General features: G+C 37.0%; 1 protein-coding gene across 1 annotated transcript in view; it reads right to left on the reverse strand.

Annotated features, from left to right (window-relative positions):
• The window catches only part of ASCC3 (activating signal cointegrator 1 complex subunit 3), a 296,878-nt gene that overhangs the window by 10,022 nt on the left and 264,041 nt on the right, over positions 1-22,815 (reverse strand). Inside the window, exons 37-38 of the mRNA XM_076333301.1 lie at positions 12,926-13,150; positions 49-200 (exon numbers count right to left, since the gene is read on the reverse strand). Coding sequence (XP_076189416.1) covers positions 49-200; positions 12,926-13,150 — 377 coding nt within the window. The remainder of the gene's footprint in view (positions 1-48; positions 201-12,925; positions 13,151-22,815) is intronic.

Below are 22,815 nucleotides of genomic sequence, written 5' to 3' on the forward strand. Positions count from 1 at the left end.
AGGTGGAATGGAATTGCAAACCTGCAAATGCTTAGAAGAATTACATACCGAAAAAGGTAAAGGTGTTGTAGCTCTATATTGGGCAAAATAAGCAGGGAGGAGTCGTGTATCCATCTACCCTGAACCACCATCTGCACCAGATTGGTTATATTCAGAGCAGTCACCAGCCAGCCATGATGTGCTGCAACGTCCAGCATTGCCTAATCAAAGGAGGCATATATAAAAAAAGAGAATGCAAGTATAATTGTCTACCTGGTTCATACAAGTGAAAGCATTTATTTAATGTTTAACACACAGGAATTTCTAGGCCTTCAACATAGGAATTTGCTTCAAGCTCCACTGATGGCAGTAGGCACCTTTTGAATTAACCTTGAAAAAAGATGGATTAAATCCTGCATTGTCATCAACTCTTAGCCTTGAAAAGGTAATTTACACCATGTTTTGGGGGGTGAGAGCAGAAGGTGGGCTCTTTTCCTTACAAATAACCTCTCTTTTACATAATCCAACTCAGAGTGAAAGGAATAAATCTCACAGTTTACTGTAAAGGAAGAAGTTACAATTAACTGCAGTATTGGTTTATATTTTGACATGACAGCTTTGCCAGAATTGCATATTTATTCAAACAACATATTTATATTTGTTAAAAAATTAATACTAAAGCCACTTACCAGTACCAGTTCCCATTTTAACCTAAGGACTTGAAAAATCTCTTGAATTGGACTAGATTAAAAAAACCCTACAATTCAGCTTAATGAGCATTTTGGAGGTTTTGTTCAACACCGACACCTAACTTGAAATCTTGAAGAAAGATTACAAAATAGCTAATAGTTTACCTAGGGTGAGTAAGAGCAGTCAGAAATAGCATGGATTTCACCCTTTGCATTGTAAACAGTTGATTGTCTTGAGAATGAGGGATGCTTGGCTGTCTCTCTTTTGGCATCTCTATCCTGAATCTGAAAAGCTTTCCCAAAGTACATAAAAAACCCAAGCAAACAAAAAAACCCTATCCAGCTACACATCACACTTTAAAGTGTTAACGATCATCCTGCCTTCCATGTCTGGTGAGTTTCTGTTCCTTTTCTACTTACCGTGTTTTAGACAATACAAGTAAAAGGTATACTATAAGTATCACTAGCATAAAGATCTAAATCTGCAAAATTCACTATGGATTGTGCATTGCGAGTGGCCCTATTGACATGAAAAAATTGTTATGCTTGCTTTTTTCCTGACTGGACTTAAATTCTCTTTAGTTAGTCTGAAGGGGAATTTAAGAGTTCTTCCAAAGGAGAAAGGCTCAAACATGAGCTTTTGGTTTCAACATAATTTTTTTAATAGTAAATGCAGTTATTTGAATATATACTTTCCACCCTCTCTAGAGTACATTAAAAAAATTATTACAATTTATAGAAGCATTTCAGCTGCTGAAGAAAATTATAATATGTTAGTTGTCTTGCTTATTTTGTTGTTTAATACCATTACAATCACAATAAAGTGTGGGTCTTCATATTACAACACTCTAACTCAGTAGAAAGTCACGTATTTAAAAGTAGTTTGCCACGTAGGAAATCTGGAGTTTGATGAAAATACTAGAAAATGCTTTTAAGAAAGCAAGAAGAGAGTCTGGTATACTGAACAGTTTCAACACTTCTTTAAATACCATCTTCTTGATTTTAGGAGAGCTGTAGTTTGATTTTAGGACTAGGCTTAAGATGTTTCCATGGGTTTTTCTTTTAGAGACAAATACTGCTTGATACTTCCTTAGCCAGCAGATACCTGCATCATTTTAACTTATTTTCCAGCCACTAGTGTAATGAGGAGAAGCTGTCTATGTAAGTCTTAACATTTAATCAAATGTTTTACAGACAAACAAAAGGCAGCATTTACTTAAGGCAAACTAAACAGTGAAATCTTCTTTAAACAAAAGAGTTGTTTACACACGCAGAGCTATTTCAATTAAATTACACTGATTCTGGAGAAATACTGAGTTTAAAGACACAAGTTAGTTTCAGTCCCGGCCAGTCGCACAGTTTATTTTAGCAGTTTACAATGCCATTTCAACAGGTTTTATTCCAGATCGGGGTGATAAGATCAGTGACACTTAGAAAAATATTTGAAGTGTTACCCTGTATTACACAAATGTTGTCTCATTTCTCATGAATTGTGGATAAAGTGCCTTTCAGCTAGTAAAGATCGACATTTAACATTTAACTCGCCTTTTTTGAAGGAAGAGCCATAGCACCCTGAAACACCCTAATAACATTCCTAGCGACCCTAGAAATAGCACCTCACAGCACAACATTAATGGTTTTCTGTCTTTTCACTTGGCTTGCCCAGGTGGTTTCCAGGTATGATTCTTTTTACCCAATAGAAAATAAAATTATGTTAGAAGTCACATTTGAAAGGAGCAGCTTCGTGGCCTGTAGATTTATGTGTTGGTTCACATGACTTTTAGTCAGATAAGGAAGGAATTGTTCTCAGCACGTATCAGAGTGAAGTCTGTCTTTTAAACTTACAGGGCGAGTCGCTCTTTACCTGCTTCCACATTTTAAAATATATTGAAGCCTCCACATACGGTACAGCCCGTGTCTCTGAGCGTGTTGCTCAGACAGTACGGTATCTCTCTCCTATGCTCCACTACCTGATTCTTGTTCTTTCCTTTCTGCTATTCTGACATAGCCTGAAACATCATGTTCCTCAATGACGAGACTGCTGTATGTACGTGAAGAATAATGGGTGCATAGATATCCTGTCTTTTCCATGAGCAGCAAGAAGAATACGGTAACTTGTATTTTTAGTCAGCATGAAGCAGCGGTATTTTCATAAAATGCTTCTGAGGATACATGAATAACACTGTTTTCATTGTTTTCTTTCTTTTTTTGTTTTTAAATCTATTCCCCTACCCCCACCCCTTTTAACAGAGGTTTGAAAAGGGGAGAAGGAAGAGAGAAGACGTAAGAGAGAGAAATCTAAAACAAGCTATACACTGAAATTAACTGGAGGATCCTTTCAACCTAGAAAATCTCCTAGAAATTGATAGAGGCCTACAGATAGATATCCCGTAGGGAGTAAGGAAAGCCTGTGTGTGTGAGACTCTGTGTTCCACATTGTTATAATGAATCCACATGGCAAATCCTCTTTTCCTCCTTATTTTCTGCTTCTTCACCCATAGAATTTATTCACAGCATCTCTATCTGGATGTGAAATCCAAGACAGTGACATTGTGAAAAAGTCAGAACAATGGTAAAGTTGGCTTGTTTCATCTGCTGCCTTGGAAACCCGCACATGTTTCATTTTCCGCTAAGTGTAAAACACACAGATGCTTGATACTTAAATGGTTATTGAAATGCCTATAAATACTCAAGGTAACAAATTGAGTCATTCCCCATCTCCAAATTAGCTATATAAAATGTAGCAACTAAATAAAGTAATATAAAAGACAAAAGAAAAAATGATAAGTATTTAATATTTATGTTATTTGATGAATAACATTTAGTCTCTCTAGTTTCTCCAGTTGCTGCTTGTTTGGCTTGTTGTTGTTGTTTTCAACTACAAACCAGCATAATCTTCTAGAAATTTGTGGCTTCTTAACTCTAACTCTTATTTGGCAAAGTAGTAAGTAATTTCTAAATATCTTATAGCTGATAAGATTGGAACAGATTAAGAATAGTATTCTAAACTGAGAAATGGCACAAATTGGTTATCTGCCTTTCTAGCCTCAGACTTTCATGCCAAGACAGGATAATTTCATCATAGAGAAAAAATTAAGAGAAGAGGACAGTGAGTGCAAGAAGTGAAACCACAAAACTATAAAGATGCTTTTACTTACAGAAAAAACACAAATATTTTTTGGTAAACCAACAAGTTAAAAAAAAAAAAAGCCCTAAGCCCACCACTTTTTAACCTAAAGTAGAAAAGATGGAGTAAATAGATGGAGTCAAGGGAAACACTGCTTGTTACAATGGAAAATGCGTTTACCATCATCTTATTTGAGCCTCTTCCTGCACTTAGGAGAATAAAAGCAGAGGCCTGTACTGAGATGGGTTTTAATGAAAGAATCAGGTGTTAGCTTTTAAGCCTTTCAAGTGTCATACTTGGACAACCACAAACTAATAATAGCAATTAGTGACACATCCTTTAACATTTTGTCTGTCATTATCAAAAATAGCTTGGCTTGTACCAATACCAACATGGGAAGCCACAAGCTGTAAACCATGGCAGGGGTAGGACAAAAATGCTGATGCTCAGTAACTGATTGATGTAGGTGTACCTGTCAGGTATGGCAAAAATTTTCGTTTTGATGATATTGAGAATTGAATGTCAAAATGTTTGGATCGAAATCTTGCTATTTCTTTCTTCATTCCAGGAGTGCATTAATACGAAACCCTCAGCATCTATTACCAGGTTTCCATCATCTTATTTTCAGGAGCAGTGGTTGGTGATCCTTAAGTACTGAATTATTTAAACTGATCGAATTGTGCCTTTCTGGTCTAACATGAAGCTGAGATTTTACAGTCTGTCTCTTTTTAGCCAAAGTTACTATCCATGCTTGGAATTTAAATTATGGTTTATAATTCCCTACCTAGAAGGGAAGCAAAGATGGAGAGAGGATGTGGGAGAGGTGAGTGTGTGGCATACTCACTGATAGCAAAACATACTGGTAGCAAAACATTTTGATATATATATATATGTGCTTTATAAAACATTTTCGCTGGTGTTTTTAAGCACTCTGAATATGTGCTCAAAATAACAGATACTAAATTGTTCCATAATGGACATATCCATCCCACTCACCCCCTGCCCATTTAGGAGGTTTGTCTAGCAACTGAAATGCCTTTTATTTTAGAAACCTTTTGCAAAGTTTTAACACTGTTTTTGGTATTACTTTCACATCCTTCATTTGAAAGCCAGATATTCTGGATCACTCTTGTACGACTGGGTAGGTGGCAGGGGAACAGAGACTGTACAACTAGCAGAATTTCTGATCTACTCAAATGACTTAAATAGCTTTTTCCTTTAAGGTAAGTTATTGAAGTGTTAAAATGAAACAGCTTGCATCTTATTAACAGAGACTGCATACTGCTTGGAATAATTTTGTCTTCTGTTTGAAGTCACCTGTCATATAACTCTGAATATACTAAGCATTTCTACTTAAATACTGTAAATATAAATGTAATTGTAAACATTGTAAATATAAACATCAATATTTTGTGGGTAAATTATACTTAAGGAAAGTGGCAATGAAGCTAAATGAGCAATGATAACTGCTGTGGATACAGAGGCTAGCTAAGGAGACTAAGGTAATGTAAGAAGCGCCATTGTGGCTGAGAATTACATCTGTGATTACTCAGCTAAAAGCCGACTGCCTACAGCGATGCTGTTGGTGGTAATGACTTGGTGGATGGGGGCTGAAACTTCAGGAGTGCTCACGGTGAGCTACATGGCTCGAATTTCTCCACTCTTAAAAGATTAATTTTATTTTTTGTATCAGTGCTGCACAGACTATGACACTTTCTTGAGCGCCTTCGTTCGGGAAATTGAAGGTTGGTACACTAATGTATACAGCCCTCTATGTAGAACAACATTCACCTTAGACTTGAAAGTTTATGTAAAGTAAATCCAACACATTCTGAGCCAAAGAAATGCAAGTCTTGTTCTGCAGTGATGCTTTAAGGAAGGAAACAATAATTTAAAAGAAAAACTGTGTAAGACTAAACTACTTTAAACTGTTATTGCACAGTTACATCAAAAAGCAGAGCTAAGGCTGGTTGGGTTTTGTACCTATTTTTGTACCTGAATTTATTGTGTATAGTATTCCAATATCAAATAATCAAAACATCCCCACTCTTGTCTTCACTGCATGCTAATGTAAGTTCTGTTGTCTAGGACTAGACTTCAGTTAGAAACACGAGTTTAAATCCACAGATCTATTAAAATCATTAGAATGGTGCCCAATTACAGCTGTTTAGGACTACAGAGTTTATATGACAAATATTTACAGATAATAATACGCAAAAGTGTATGCATTGTACCCATTCTCCTGAAAACTATGAATTAATTCAGAATAATAGTAAATGCTTCATGCACATGAAGCTTCAAACGTAGGAAGCCTTCCAATATGTAATATTATATTATGCTCCACATGTGACTTGAGATCATACTAATACAAGTAAAATATTTTTCCAGATGTTAAAGCATACCATGTACTAGAAGTTTCATGTTTTTATATAAATCATGATTACGATGCTTCAGTTATATACCCCAGAAACAACTGACTTGAAAAGTTGGAATTTATTTGAAGAAGTCTTACAGAGGGTTTTAAGGTCACTACATTTTGTGTGTTATATATTGGTAAAACAGGTATCTACAGAACCTTTGCACTTCAGAGATCTAGTCCAAGATTACTTTTTAGAAATGTATTAATTTGGGGAGGAGGAGGAGTTCTTTCAGATCAATTAAATCAGACTCATACAGCTGTATAGTTTCAGCCTACAGACACCCCGTCCCCCCGTACTTTATCACAGATATAGTGAATAAGATGTAATTAATCCTATTCAGGAGGCACTCCTTTTATTCTGCCCTCTGCATCCCCCTTCCCTTCACTTTTTTTACAAGCATATTCAGCTCCCTCTTCCATATGCTCTGCTACCCCCTACGAGAGACTAATTCTTCATTCTCCCATCATCATAAAGGTCTCACTGATGTATGCAAATTACGACCTTCCTAGCTGCTTTGTAAGATTCCTATCCCTGTATTCATCCTTTAGCCTCCATAGTAACATTATTAGTATGATCAGAACCAGGGAAAGGACGAATCACTTACTGTCTACACTTAGTGGAGTGCAACCCTTGGGTTCTTACTGATTTTTTTTTTTTGGGATAGTATTACAGAGATAAAAGCAGCTATGGAATGCGATACCAGCAATATAAACTTGGTAGGGCGTAACCCAACACGTTCAGAACTTGTTGAGTCCCAACGTCCAATTTATTTTCAAATTAGTAATTAATACATTCACATTCTCCACTATACTAGTGAACTGTAAATATAATAAAACGTTTCTGAGAAAAGTCTCTTGGCAAGAAATCCCAGTTTCCTAAACATAAACAATGTCTTAAAGATGGCATTTGTTCCAAATCTTACACAAATCTACCAAACTCATGAAAAATATACAGCATCTTTCTCATAATAAACCTGCCCTCTTTAGAGTTTAAAGTCAGTTTAAAAGTAGTAATGTAATATTTTGTCAATAATTAAAAAATTTTGAGCACATTCACAAGAATCCTTTTCAACAGCAACAGTTATTCCCAGTAACTTTCTCCTGAACTTTTAGCCCCATAAGGTTAGCATTCAGGAAGCTCAGCTGCTGTCTAACAAACTTAATTAATCAAAAAGTCATTTCCGAGCTGTAACTATGAGTAAAAGTGCTTCAAGTGTGCTAGCAAGCCTACAAGTTAATCAAAATGCTAATGCAGTACAAATTAAAGTTGTGATTAACATTTCACAGTAGCTGCTTAAGTGAATTGATCACACAAATGGGTTAAGCATTACTCATTTCCTCCAGCCCCAACTGGGAAAAGGTTTGTCATGGGTGGGGGAGGGATTATATATAAGCAGCACCAAATGATCATTAAACTGTCACCAAGATGCTTCCATACACCAGTTCACCAATTATCCATAGCAAGCAAAAGCCCCAACGCCACTGCCACAAAGGTAACCCTCCCTCCTCCCACATATATACCTATAAAACACAAGCTGGCAGCAAGTAATTCCACCTCAACATTTCCTATGCCCAGCTACTTTCACTACAAAGCTATCCATCGCTGCTTAGTAGCTATAAATGAGCATTACTGTCCAGTATATGCGCAACAAGTTTTTTGATTATTCTATTATTTCCACCCTCCTAATGTGGAGTAATAGCCATCCAACCACGAAAGCAGCCAATATTTAAGTAAAATTGCAAACGTGGTGCTATCACTGGAATATCACCGCATACACAAAGAATACGTGTAGTAGCTAAAGAGATACGGCCTCTGCTCTTCACTTGTTTCTGAATAATCCTCTGCATTCTCAAGTTAATTTGATTCTCTTCCCTTCCTTCAGTGAAGCTGCCCATTTATTCATAGCTGCCAATGCACCCATTAAACAAAGCAATTACCTCTTTCCCTGGGCACTTCTGGACAAATCTTACACACACAACTGTAAAATAGGCCGTTCCTGTAACTCCCACCACCTGGCAGCAAGTAATCGGCACACCTGCACTAACAACAGACAACATACGAGCTCAAAACACACTTTAAGAACTGCTCCATTTCCTCATAGGCAGGAAAACGGATGATCCAAGGGGTATGACTCCCCAGGTCAGTCGTTTTAGTGGCTGTTATGAACTGAGGAAGTTTGGGGAGGATGGGAAGTCCAGAGCTGAGGGCCATTCTCGTTCTTTTAGTCCGGGAGCTGCAGCTCAGGCACCTCTGCTGTTTGCAGCTGTGCTGATATGGCCGGAAAGCACCTTTTGTGTGAGAGCAGTAGATACAGCTCCCACCATCAGCCAGAACAGTCTGCAGTTTAGTAGAGTAAGCATTTAGTACGTAAGCTAGCTCTTAAAAGACAGCTGAATTGGGCAGCATATTTGTGTAATATTTGCTGACTCTCAACATGTACCACAAAGATGATCCTCATAAGCAGAACTGTAGCAAAAGCTGCAATTTAAATGACCAGAAACAACTTATTTACTTTAACTATTTTAGAATGGGTAAGCGGTGTTACGCACATCATCGTCCAGCTAAGGAAACGCAGTGCTTAACCCAAAGAGTTTTTTATTTCCTGTCACAATTGGGTTCTCTGGAGGAGTAACATGGTGGGGAAAGGCAGGCCATCAGTGACAGCGTTACAAGGTCCTCGTTTCAGGGATGTGCATGTTTCCCGTGCAAACTAGTCTTTAGTCTGCAGTTTGGAATCTGACTTCATGTCCATCTTCTCAGCGCACAGGTACCCTGCTGAGATGCATTTAACACATCCATAGGTAAACACTTCTCAAAGGTTAAGGCTGAGCTCCATGGCAGTTCTGCTCCTGGCAATATTAAAATATTTTATCAACGATTATACTACAAGTGGAGGCTTGTGGACAATCTCAATGCAAAGCCAACAACTGTCACATTATTTCCTAGAAGACACTGCCCTGCTGAATCTGAGACTGACGGTATTACTGCCTCAATTATCCATTTCAATTAATGCAAATATAGGCGAGTCTTAGAACAGCAGAGTAAGAACTGATCGCTGAATACACAGCCACAAAATATAAGGCTTGACAAAAGAAGTAAAAAAGAGATTAGGTTTAGTCCGTTTCACATATTCTTAAATCAGACACAGGAAAAAAGGTGGGGTATTGTCTTTACAATAATAATTATATTCTAGAAAAATACTAGACAAATCATTTCATTAGAATTTTTATTCTTTGATGTTCTTCTGCAAGAAGTGGAGAAGTGTTTGATTTTGAGCAGCTACTGGAGTGCTCAGCACCATCTTACTGACACTTCTATCTTTTCTTGGTAAAAATAATGCAGATAGAGTGCTAGGCTTGAAGAGAATATGCAGTCTACTGTAATTGCATTAAAGGTAACAGAGGCAAATAAAAATTAAATGACTTGCCCAAGATCACATAGGAAGTCACAGGAGATTTTCTGAGCCATGGGAACCTTCTGTGCTTTACCTACGAGAGCCTGTCGCTGATAACAAACTTGTTAGTTTTTGACTTGAGCTTTTCAGTGTAGAGCAGGGACATTCCTTCAGTCTAGTCAATGCCTCAGTGGCCTTTCATTACAGAGATGGGTGTGGGAGCAGATAGGCATTCACCTTCCAGAAGGTTACACATTGCTATTCCCCATATTTCTGCAGTAAAAGGGAAAGAATTCTGTATTTCATACCGGGTAAATGGATACTAAATTTTATCTTGCTATAGTGAACTCCATCTATACCTAACAAATGCTAACTACGGGAAAACTGTAACAGAATATATTTCTTCCATTTTCTATGTTAACAATTACATTCCTTTCTTGAGCCAGCACCACGACTCCTCAAATTCTGTTAAATGCTTATGACTTCTATCTTTCATCATGAGTACAGACGAACAGAATTCTAACATAAAACCAAAACTTCTAAGACACCTCAGGAAAATTAATTTAAGAGTGATTGCATACATTTTTTTATTATAAGAGAATGGAATCTTACCTGAAATCCATCAGCTACATTTATCTATCTGGTCCTGTTAACATATTTTCTGACTATTAACACTACTAAGCCTAAAGCCACTAGCGATGAAAGAGGCCCAGAGGACGTTGGAGGAATGGGTGGGAGGATGCAACGGGTGGGATGCGAAAGGAACCATGAGAGAGAAGGCTGATTCGGGTGAAAGACAGCACAGAAGAGTGGAGAAGTTTAATAGCCTGCGATGGAAAGAGGCTTGCTTATGTATTGTGGTTAGCGATGGCAAATCTGCTCTGCAGGGGACCTAGGATGGAGGCCTGCTGTACGTACCGATACACAGCCACTTGTAAAAGCTCTTTGAAAGATCTTGCTTCCTTGTAACAGAAAAGCAGCGCTGATACGGAAAGTCTCTCATTCACGTACCCGCCAGCAAAAATAACAGTTTATGTCCAGGTCACAGTTTGAAGGTTAGCTATACAACCTTAACAGCTAAAGTACTTTGTAAGTAAATAAACAAAAGTTCAACGTAACTCAAAAACCAATTCCCGCCTCACTGCTGAATTTTACGTTTGGTAGTGCGCGAGTGCGTGTTCACACACACAGAGAACATCACCCACTGAATATGTTTATCAATGGATCCTTCTATGGTTCAGTTCCTTTTCTCACAACTAACATCTTTTTTTCCACCTCTGTTGACCCAGAGTTCATCAGCAGGTCAGTGCTAAGGAAAAAGGTAACAACCCGTATTGAAAGTGTAACCCTGTCTATTGCTTAGATTCTGGGAACTTTAACCTCCGTTTGGAAAGCGTGACTAATAAGATGGAACAAATATTCTCCCAAGAGATGTAAACCATGCACCAACTTCAAAATACAAAAATGCTTGCATGGTTTTTTTTTTTTTTTAGAAGAGGAACTTTTTTTTTTTTTTTTAAAAAGACGACTATAGATGTAACATTATGTAGCAGTTAACGGAAGGCCGGAGTGCCAAGGCACACTATGGAATGGTATTCTTCTGAACTCTACTTCAGTTTAAAGGAACTCTTGAATATTTTAGGGTTTTTTCTTCTCAGTGATTATTGCTTCTGAAACACCTATTATGCAGTAACAGGATTAAAAAATACATTTCTTAGCATAGCAGGATAAATATTGAGCAAAATAATTATTGAAAAGAATCTTTAATTTACATTTTTTTCCAAATATGTTATTACCCCCAAATGCTAATTCCATGAATGTCTAAATGAACTTTAAGTATGTGATTTCTTTGAAACAAAGGTGAATTTTCTCACCTGACTGAGCGACGTTGTTCTCTGTTAATAACTGAGTATTATGAATAATAACTGTTCAAATATTGAAGCTTTCAGCACCATGATTTTACTAATTTGAAATATTTGGAGTGGACTTGCATTCAAGCACTGCTGGTTGCCAAGTTTAAGACTGTGAAGCAATAACATTTGCTTCTTACATTCCTTTTCTTAATTTTAGTTTTGCTTTGTTTTAGTATTATTTTATTTGATTTTAGTATTACAAGCTTGCAGGTTTTGTTAGTGTAAGGTTGAGACCCACCCAAATCACTGGACGCTGAATTGCCCATGGTATTTTGTCTGTCTAGAGCACTGATTAATAATTTCTTATAGAGTGGTTTTACAAACCGGCAGGCTTGACACAATGATGTTTGCAGCTACCATATTGCCAGCAGGCTTCAAACAAGATCAAAGCCTCATTCTGATAGTTGACATGTAGATCACTGAGGATATTAAAATTTGAGCAAACAAAAACTGTAGGAAGAAAAACTTACTGTCCCTATTTTACAGATATGGAACCGAGGAAGATAAAAAAAATAGTTTGTTGAAGGCTACCTGGTCTTCAAGAACCTATGAACGAGTCCTTGTCCAGTTCTGCTTAAGAGAATATTATTCCTTTCCAGCAGAATCAGAGGGGTGGCTGTTGTCTGCGTCAACTAGAGCTCAACCTTCCTGCTGTTAACTGTAATTGTGCTTTTCGGATATGGCAGCACTCTATTCCAAACTCAAATTGCCGCTTTAAAATTCTTTTGAGGCATGCAGCTGTGCATGTGATCGCTTGTTGCCAGTACTCTCCATGGTCAGTTTAGTTTCTGTGGGTTGCAACTGCAGTACAACTGTAAAAGTCACAAGCCTCCAGACTGAGTTTAAAATCTGTGTTTAAAAGCATGCTCTTTGACTCTATGATAATTGGGAAATAGAAGACGTATCTTTTCACAAGCTAGAGAAAACCCCTGTATGTTGTCCCAAATCACATTTCAAAACATGTTTTATTTATGCTCGGCAGTGCCTACAGCACTTTTGGGCGCTATAAAAATAAAAGTACCCATGGGAGACAGGTTCTTGGGGGTCAGCATAGCAATCTGCAGGGAGCACACCCATGCAGGAATGACTTACGTACAACATTCCACAATACAGAGATAGAAAGCTGTTGCATATGAAAGAAGAGGTGAGCCCTATGGCAACAGATGCCTCCCACCAGGGTACCACAGTCTTTTACCGTAAGTTTGTTTACCTCCAGTTCTGTAAAGTGGGTATCTTTATGAGCATCTAGTTCCTTCCTAAACAAAGTGGTATCATACCGTGTGGTACCAGTTCTCCACAAGACTGCAAGCAATCTTCAGATTTTTCTACATTCAAAATATTACAACACGCTAACAATAAATAGTAAACCAACAAGAGTTAAATACTGAAATGCCTTACTATACCTGACATATTCTAATTGCTTGGTCCAGCACTGTCTTTGTGTCAGTTGCATAATCTGGACAAGGCAGCATGGCATGACTGAAGTGGGCTTGCAGCAGGAGGTGTGTTTTTGTGTGTGAACTGTCAAATGAATGGGGATTGACTTCAATTGGAAGGTGTTTTGCCAGTTCACTGTTCATCTGGTCTTCATTGTGTCTCACAGGCAGATCTGTGTATTCCTCAGCATTCTTTAAAAAAAAAAAAAAAAAATTAACCATTGTAATTAACTTCACAATAATTATTCCTTACTGAGACATTAAAATATATGCATTTAATTTATTACAGTTAGATTTCGTTGTTAAAATAGCAGCATTTTAATGTTTAGAAAATGTACTTATTTATCAAAATCATGTGTGTGGGAAAACAATAGCTAGTAAAATATTCACAAATATTGACACAATTATAGGTTTTAATTTTTTTTTCACATAGCTGATTTTAACATTAGAGAAGAAGAAAATAAAAGCAGTGAAATAAATACATTAATTGGATAGACTCAGTATTTGAGATGACCTTCTACAGATATCCTACCCTGGTTGGCTGACAAAAACATCGTAAGGTTAGCTATAAAGAAGTCAATAATTCGCTTTTTCAATTTTCAGGGTTTCCACTTTTCTCTTTGTATTCAAAACACCGTGGGTTTGAAATAGCTCTGCTAAGGTTCTTTTAAAATATATTTTCAATATTTTCAGCAGTCAGTGCCTAAGCAACAGATGATCAGTGATCAAAGCAAAGAGCAAAATTGTAAGTAGGCGCTGAAAACTATCCTCTCTGCTCCAGAGCGGGACTAATACCATTCATGCCAAAATGAAAGCTGTCTAAGAACTTTCTCACTGTTGGAAAAAGAAGCTGCACACCAACAGGTAATCTAAGTGTAGTTATGAGTAGCAACATCCTTGGGGCTGAGAGGAACAAGTATGCCTGTTCTAGTAGCCAGAGCAGAGATGTTCATTCTCCTGGTAGAGAAATCCACTGTCTCTGAAAGAAAGAAAATCCAACAGAAGCATCCTAAGAACTATAATTTAGGCTGAAGAGTCAGTTCTGTGACTTAACTGGTAATTTATTTTCTCCACAAAATCCTCTTGTGCATGTATGCATACATATTCTTGTTTGGAATGAGAACGATCTTTTTGAAGTATAAAACTTGCAAGTAAAGTAAGAGTTTTGTAATATGCCATATTTTTTCCATCTGTAATTTAAGAGAGCGTACTTCTTTTGTCATAAAATAAAAAGTCATTTGGGTAGCCCGAAGGGCAATGTCTTCTCAACTATGGGCTTAGCAGAGACCATTAAATTAAAGTGTTCAGGGTTTTATATTCCTCTTAAACTATCGATTCGATATTATGCATTTTAGTCTTCAATCTCCAGTCAGACTTCCTGCAAATCCATATTAATGAAATATTCACAACGGTAACCAATGCAGAGTGAGTAAAGAAAAACGGCAATTTTGGAACACTACTAGAACTACCTAATTGACTTGCAAAGTACTGTATCCACTCATTAATATCCTAACACATAGAACCTTTTTTGACAATTCCTAAAAACAGTTATATAGCTGTTTTTCACCCCCTTGGAAACAGACAGCACAAAATTTTCTGTTTTCTTTAATGGCACAATGAAACTACACCTAAACTGTGATATAAATGTAAAAGGAAAGATAGGTGTTAGACAAGTTAGGATTTGGAAAGAAAATCAGAATGTCATTACTTTATTTCATATCTCGACTGCAGATTAGAAGTGAAGACTGACTAAAGACAACTGCTGCTTAATCCTGGATGCCTCTGCTAGATCTCTTGTGAAAACTGTGGTCATTTATTCTCTGAACCTAAGGTCACAATCTTTTTAAGCCCTATAGAAGGCTGCATGTTTGCTTCACTCTTTTTATTTAACTGGCTGCTTCTTCAAAGATATTTTAAAGAATATTTACCAAGGAGATTTTTTACTTAGTTTTGCTTTCCAGTTTAAAGTAGCAGAAAGAAGAAGGATCAGCCAAGTTGCTCCAGACCAATTGGTACTGCTGAAAATGCATTTTCCCTAATTCTTCCCCAGCACATGTTTTATTTACCTCCAAAACACTCCTCTTATTTTAAACAACTTGCCTACTTAATTTCCTGTTTGTGATCATTGACTGTAAGTAAGTGAGGTTCATTTTCTTATCTGCATCATGTAGGTAATTAAAGGAAATTGAGAATGGGTAGTGAAGCTTTTATACAACTGAGAATGAAGCTGAATGGAGGGCACCGAGGTCAGCAGAGTCCATTATATTTTTATGTGAGAGGCCAGTATGTCTGCCCTGTCCTTGTTTGCTTAGTGTAGGCTGGACAGACTACTAACTGCAAATCTGTTTCTCTGATTTGCCCAGCTGTCCTTGAATAAAGACATCTTCCATTGCAAAATGTTAAATGACAGTGATTGACAACTCTGTGATGAACTCTGCTTGTAACCCCCTGCTACTGTTTTCAGGTTGCACAAGAAAAGACAGAATAAAGAAACATCCTTTGTAATCACCTCAAATGGGCCCTGCTGTTCACTCAATATTTTTTCATTTTAGTTTTCCTTTTCATCGGGAATCTCAATCTGTTCTGCAAAGCCTACAGCTTCAACTATTCCACACAATGTATAATATATATTATTTTAGAACATTGTCTCTGAATACCGTGCTTACTTCCATGGGTGAAGAAACAGATCAAATTACGTATCAATCATTAATCTTCGTTCTACAGTCAAGAAACTTAATACAAACTTTATAGTTAAACTACAAAGCATTGCTGTGCATTTTTCACTTTCCCTTTTTTCTTCTGTTAAATCAGGACTATTGCAGCCCATGTGCGAATAATATGTTTACAAGCACCTACACACTTAAGCGTAAGTTGGAGTATACCAGGAGATAACTAGGAATTTTAGCTATGGGTTCTGCAATCATGCGTTTGGTAGTCACGTCACATCTCTCTTTTCTATAGGTCTGTGATGGACTTTCCCGATAATGTCTTCTTTTGGGCATTAGAGACAGCTGCATCATTTCAAGGGTGTAAGAGTCCTCTCAAACCTACATTTCAACCTGTACGCGATGTAGGGTCATATAGGAGACAGTAACTTCCTTTGCCAGTGAGAAATGTCACACGTAGACCTGCATAAACTCGATAGTTACATTTTACAAGGCCAAAGGGTTATTCTGATAATTGAATTCTGTTTCCTGCATAACACCGGCCACAGAATCATCTTAGAGTCCTGTCTGCAACATCGTGTTCCAGATATGCAGCTTATCATCACCCTTTATTTGAATTGTTAGAATTGTTCTAAAAGTAAACAACTGATCCCTTTTTAAAATATATCTTTTGCAGTTTTCTGGTACTAGGAGGCATTTGAGGAGTCAGACTGAACTAAAATTTAAATAAGGCATCCAACGTGGCGAGTACTATGCTCCGCAGTGTCCACAGGGTTAAAAAAAAAAAAAATCAGATTTTCTTTCTACCCTCAAAATGTGTAGGTTTGGCTGAAATTACTGATTTATAGTGAGAGCTGAACTATAAACTTATACCACATGTAAACCTTCTGAAATATTTTAAATCTCAAGCAGCTACATCTTGCCGTCTGCCTACAAGAGAGAAGAGGATACTTGTGGAGCATAGACAGAAATGGGATCAAGGTGAGCAGCTAAAGTAAACTTGAATATTTTAAGTTAAGTTCAGTCATGGGAACAGTAAAACTTATAAAGTTAATGAGTTCTAGACTTTAAAGAGCAGTTGATTAATTTGTAACAATGAGGGTCTAAAACAAACCAAAAATAGTTTCTCACATTCCAGAGTTGAACCAGTAGTCTTTTCTTTAGCGATGCTGTTATTGAAACTACCTTAGGACTGGCTGACTGCCTGTATGTTCCTTTTCTTTATATTGGTACAGTGAACCCAAACACACCGTATTTTCAACTTGAATAAACCTGCAATGTGTTTTGCTCTCTTTCAAGTTTCTGATGTAGAAAGGAACAAGGGAAAAGCATTCTTAGGAAATCTGATACCAAAATTAACAGTCGTTAAGCTAAAGTGTTAAAAAAATCTTACAGTAAACTAGTACTATGAGTAACTACCAGAATAATAAAAAAGGAGAAAAGATGAGGATCATTTTTAGCTAATATAGTAATCGCATCCTCTTTACCTGAACCTTGGTTTAAATTACATAAACTTCTGGTAGTCTGAGTACATGCTGAAGGACTGCAAAAATCATACACTTGTGCATAGAATGAAAAATAAAAAATAAGCTGCAATAAATAAATGTGGGTTTTTTTTACAGCTGTTCTGCAATTAACACTAATAATACATTACGAAGTAAATTTTAGTTCTCTGCTATCAGAAGTTCAAAGGTATGCCAATATGCAATTTATTTTTCCAAGTGAAGACAGCATATTTTGATCTTTAAGTAACTGGATAGGCAAATATAAGCTCAACGATAATATTATTGTATGATTGGCTTTTGTCTTTTGTTCCATTGTACAAAGTGCTACAGATATTTTAGTGCAACGTCCTGACCTGTCACTTCCACATAGTGCTACAGTGTATAGGAAGTAGCTGTACTCCAATCTTTAAAGCAGTCTGTAACTGTCCTCATTTGGGTGATACCTATGGTACCCTTAGTATAGGATAGAGAAAAGAAGTGTGGTCAAAATAGAGAAAGAACAAGCACTGACAGTTTGTGAGTAGCTACGTAACTGGATAATGATGTCTTCCAGATTTTTCTTTGAGGATACTTCTGTACTTAAAACCATTTGAAATGATTTCTGTTTTTTATATATGCATATATATAGCCCCATTCATGTGCTGACAGAAGTCTCATTTGACCCTGTTAACTGTACTACAAGGAAAATAAAAAAATTGCTTAACTAAAGTTCCCAAGTTAATCTTCCTTTGCCCATGCTCTTCCCAAGAGCACAAGACCATATTATGTGACACAATAATGACACAAGTATATATTATGAAAATTATTTAAATTAACCAACATATTTATACTATATTTTATCTTCACATTTTCAAGCGTGAGTTTGATTTATAAGGAAAGACATTAAATTTACACAGATGTATCCTGGCAGGCAGCTGGAACACAATCAAGCTTAGATTTATATTCAGAAAACAAATAAATGTGAGAAAATATGTGCTCTAAAAAAAAATAAAAAAGGAAAAAAGAAAAAAAGCCCAAACTGACCACATACTTAAAAGTTGTTTTTCAGCTCACACCAAAAAGTAAAGTAGATTGAAAAATGGAATTGGAGAAGTACTTGCTAGAATTACTGCTCTGAAAATTATATCTGTGTTAGCGATTCCATTCTAAACTCCTATTTTAAGGAGTTTATTGGTAGCCTATAAATGTATATGCTTTGGTCTCAGTTTTATGGGACATAATTCAAACTTCCAAAGTTTAAACTGTTTGGGTTTTTTTTGCTCTTAGATATAAAAGGTCTAGGACGATGTCCCAGTTAAAGACAGTTATAAACATATATTACTAGTTATAAGTTTTAAGAACAAACATGATGTATGTTTTCAAGATTCATATTATAGACAAAAAGAAAAAAAAAGTCATTTCTACCAGCTTATTGAAGCGGCTACGTAACACAGGGATATTTAGATTGGAAGCCCTCTTTTAGACAGCAGACACTTGCACAAAGAGCTTCCTCGCTCTGTTTCACACATGTAAAAATATACTTTTAAGAAAAACTTTGCAGAGGTGACATTCCAGATTTTTGGGGCAGCCTGGCAGGCTCTGTTAGCAATAGAGCAGGCTGAAGTTTTGTAGAGATCTTGAAGAGTGGCTAACGTGATGCAAAAGAAGAAAACAAAAACTGGCAGGCAAGATTAGAATATATTTACTACATGATACTGTAATTCATCACAGAGACCATTTCTAAATATGCTCCTTGCCTTCGCATACCATATAACATCTCTCCCTGTCAACTGCACGTGCACGTGGCAGTGCAATCAAATGGCATCCAGCATATCAGAGCCAACCCTGCAGCGCGGTTCCTTTCCCATGGGGGCTTTCCCATCCCTTCCTTCCAGGGTCGGTGGTTGGCAGGGAGGAAAGGCAGAAAGCAAAGCCCTGTGCCAGCCCCTGTGCCGCGGGGCACGGAGGAATCGGAGCCACAGCCCTTGGGCAGCAGCTGTCCCTGGCTGCGGAGAAGGGGCTCCCTCTCTGGCACCGGTGCCTCCCACTGGGGACTCTGCCTGCCCTAACTCTCCACTCCAGCTCGGGTAATAGGAAAATGATCTTGCCGCTTCTCTAGTACTCCGTTGGAGTACTCTCCACTCCCTACTTTTGGAAAAACGACAGGAAGAACACACACAGATACGCGTAGGATGGAGAGCAACATCCAAGGGATAAGGGCTGCTCAGTGTCTTTTTGAAACAAACACTAACTTTTGTATTTATTATCTAATTAGTGGTTAATGCATTTTTACAGATAAAAGATATGTGTCAAAAAAAAAGAGAAAGAGAAGTATAGCATTCAAATTGTAAAGTTAACCCAATTAACTAGGTAGGAGCAAAATAGTGAGGCTGGGCTACCCTGGGCTCTGTCTCTAGATTTAAGACTTACCAGAGAGGGAATTGGAAATTTCCAGTTGAGCATGAGAAGTTGAAGAGATAAAGTTGTAAAACCCATCAACATGCAATTATGTAAATCTACTATTTTTAAAAATCTTAATTTCTAACTATCTTTCAGGATTTAAAATGGACTCATTTCAGTAATGGGACCTACAAACATAGTTTACAAGAACATACAAGTTAAAAGTTCTTACGATTCTTATAAAGTTCTCACGTTACTGATCAGAGAAATCATATGTAATTGTATTCTCAGACTTCTCACTTTAAACAGACAAGCATTTGATTTTTGTTTTTAAATATCTGCATATGATAAACACCGCAAATTTTACAATTACAGACATCATAAAAAGTACAAGCTAGGGCAATGAAACAGTTGAGTGATCACTTAAAAACACCCTGAAGGGTTTAGATTTCACAAGTTCACCTCTCACTTAAAACATCCAAACTACAAACTACTGATGACATTCCTGATGACCAGAGGTCAGGAGTCCGAAAGACCTTTGCCACTGCACACAGAGCAATAGGAGGTCAGCAATATTAGCTACCAGTAGCAGAGAGTGACCTGGCAGATCTGGGAACTTCTAAAGTACAAAGTTAAATTACAGACCTCTGCTTCAGCATGGAGTTGCTAAAAGAAAATGCAAGCATGCTAGCACGTGTGAGAGGGAGGATTATATAAAATAACAATAATTTGACATGGGAAAAACGTTATTAGGACTTCTATACTAACTTGAAAGTCGATTTCCCTTTTTTTCCTGAAGCTTCCTAAGCATATCACAGAAACTAGGTTTCAGTGTACAGGAAGATGCAGTAATAGATAATACAATAATAGTAATTGGTTTACCAAATGGTTAAAAATATGCTTATAGAACCATTCTGTTTCAGAATAATTTCCTTTTAAAATTGCATATTTTACTAAAACATATTAAAACAAGGAATAAATGAATGATTTCAAGTCTTAACTCTCACAATACGTATTTCATAAAGTTTATGATCACAATCATAATTCAGTGCTACTTTTTTGGCCAGTCCTAATAAAAACCATTCCTACAACACATTCATTTTTCCCCCAAATGTGTAGGTACTTTCATAGTGTTAAGCTGTACAACTTTCATAGAGGTGGCTTTAGTTCACTCAGGTTTTTCAGTTAAATTATGGATTATAAGTAAGGCTGTAACACCTGCAAACAAGGAAAAGTAAATGCAAAAGAAGACTAAAGTAGGACAAAAATAAGAGCAAACATCTGAAACTGGTATGACATACACATTATTCACTCACATAGAGTAAGTTACTTTGACCATAGCAAATAAATATAAATGGAATGGTATAAATTCCATTTATAAAGTGAATTATAGCGATGTGAGAGAATTATTGCATTTTATCATTGAAAATGGTATATTTGAGATTTTCGCCTCTCCAAGATGCCTGACTTTTCCTATTACTTTTCATGAGAATGCTTTGAACCTGCACATTCTGAATGCATTATCATCACCCCATTTTTTTTAATCTTAATACCTAGATGGGGCAGTGACCCACACCTTTCTTCCCCTGTAATCTCAAGCCATATTATAGGAAAGATTTAAAACCGACTGTTTTTGGCTGTATTGAAACTAATTGTATTGCACTAATACAGAAAAGCTTTTCAGTGCATGAACTCAGTAATGTGCTAACACAAAACTGGGAAAATCTCTCTGAGTGTACATTCAAAAGTCTGATTGTCATGAGAAATCTACTTCAGTTCCATTTGGACGTTTGTCCATGTTTTGAAGCTGAGCTCGGCTGAATCAGCTGGCTCAACTACTGATTGAGATGATGATAGCAATAAAAATTGTAATAGCAAATCTTGGCATGCAGCTTTCCCCGGGAAAGCGATCAGTCATTTTCCATCTTTGGCTTTGATCCTCCATTGGGATCTTCCAGTGCAGAGCCCAGACCCAGGGAAGAAGTCAACAGATCTCTGCATTAAGTTAATGCTACTCTGCATGGAGACAGGAGTAAGCGCTACTAATTCTTTATGTGAAACGGGGCCCATACGTACTGTATATGTTAATGGCAAGCTGTAAAAGCTCTGTGTGTTGAAAACCGCATTTCAGATCTGCTGACCTGCGGCAGCTCCCCTAGTGGGGAGCCACAAATACACACTGCTGCATTTTTGTACTGGATTAAATTCCGGATCTAGACTACTATGTGACCAGAGACAAAAGAGAATAAAAAGTTCACAGGCGTGAATACCTGTCATCATGTGGTGAAATGACTTGCAGCCTGTGTTCAAGAGAGGCTCAAGCCCAGAAAATAGCAGAACAATATGAACTGGCAAAAATATATGGGAAACTTGGAAGGTGCCTACATGCACAATGTCTTTTCAGCAAGCCAATGCTACTGGTCTCACTCTGAGCACTTTTAAATGAAAATAGTTTAATATAATAATAAAAAAACAACTGTAAGAGGAAGTGACAGCTGCTGCAAGTAAATGTCAATAAGGGTAGTTCCCTGCTGATAAAAACTGGCACATCTCCACTCATTTCAGTGTGACTGTGTGGATTAACATTGCTTGAAAATCTGACCCAATGTTTTGAAGAACTCAAAAGCTGCAAGGTAATGCAGAGATGGAAGACACTGATAATTACAAGGGTGGGGAAGAGGGGTAATCACCGAGGAAACAAAAAAGTCAGTAAAAGGAAAAATATTTGAAGTCTATTAAACAAATAGACAATCTGTCAGTATTTTGGTGTGCTTGATTTGAGGAAGTTATATCAACACTTCTGTCATGAATGACCAGAGGTCTGATACAGTAAGTAACATGGCAAAAATGCCCTTGTACCACACTTGACCTTAACGGAACACCCCATTACCCGGATGGGACGTACCATGCATTACTAGGGCAGATCTAACCCTTTTTGGATGGCAAGTGATAATTTTTCTTGGTGATGTTCACTGCACACAAATTTGTGAGAATATTGTAAACTCAGTGTTCCTACACAGACTTATACAATGTCTTTTCTACCTGTAAATAAAGACATTCATCTAAACTACACTGTAAGAGCTGTATTAAAAAAAAAAAAAAAGGAAAGATAACTGACAATTAAGAGAGTTGCAGATATTTTGCCTACGGTGTAAAGTTTTACAAACTTCTTTTAAAAGACAAAGAAAACAGAGATTTTCAGTACCAGATGTCTAGGAAGATCCCATTTGGATTTGAGCTACTTAAATTTGCAATCATGTATTTATACATCTAACAGAGCTTCTGTTTCCCCTAGAATCTGAAAATT

This window comes from Aptenodytes patagonicus, chromosome 3, assembly GCF_965638725.1.
Source record: "Aptenodytes patagonicus chromosome 3, bAptPat1.pri.cur, whole genome shotgun sequence".
Classification (NCBI taxonomy): Eukaryota; Metazoa; Chordata; class Aves; order Sphenisciformes; family Spheniscidae; genus Aptenodytes; species Aptenodytes patagonicus.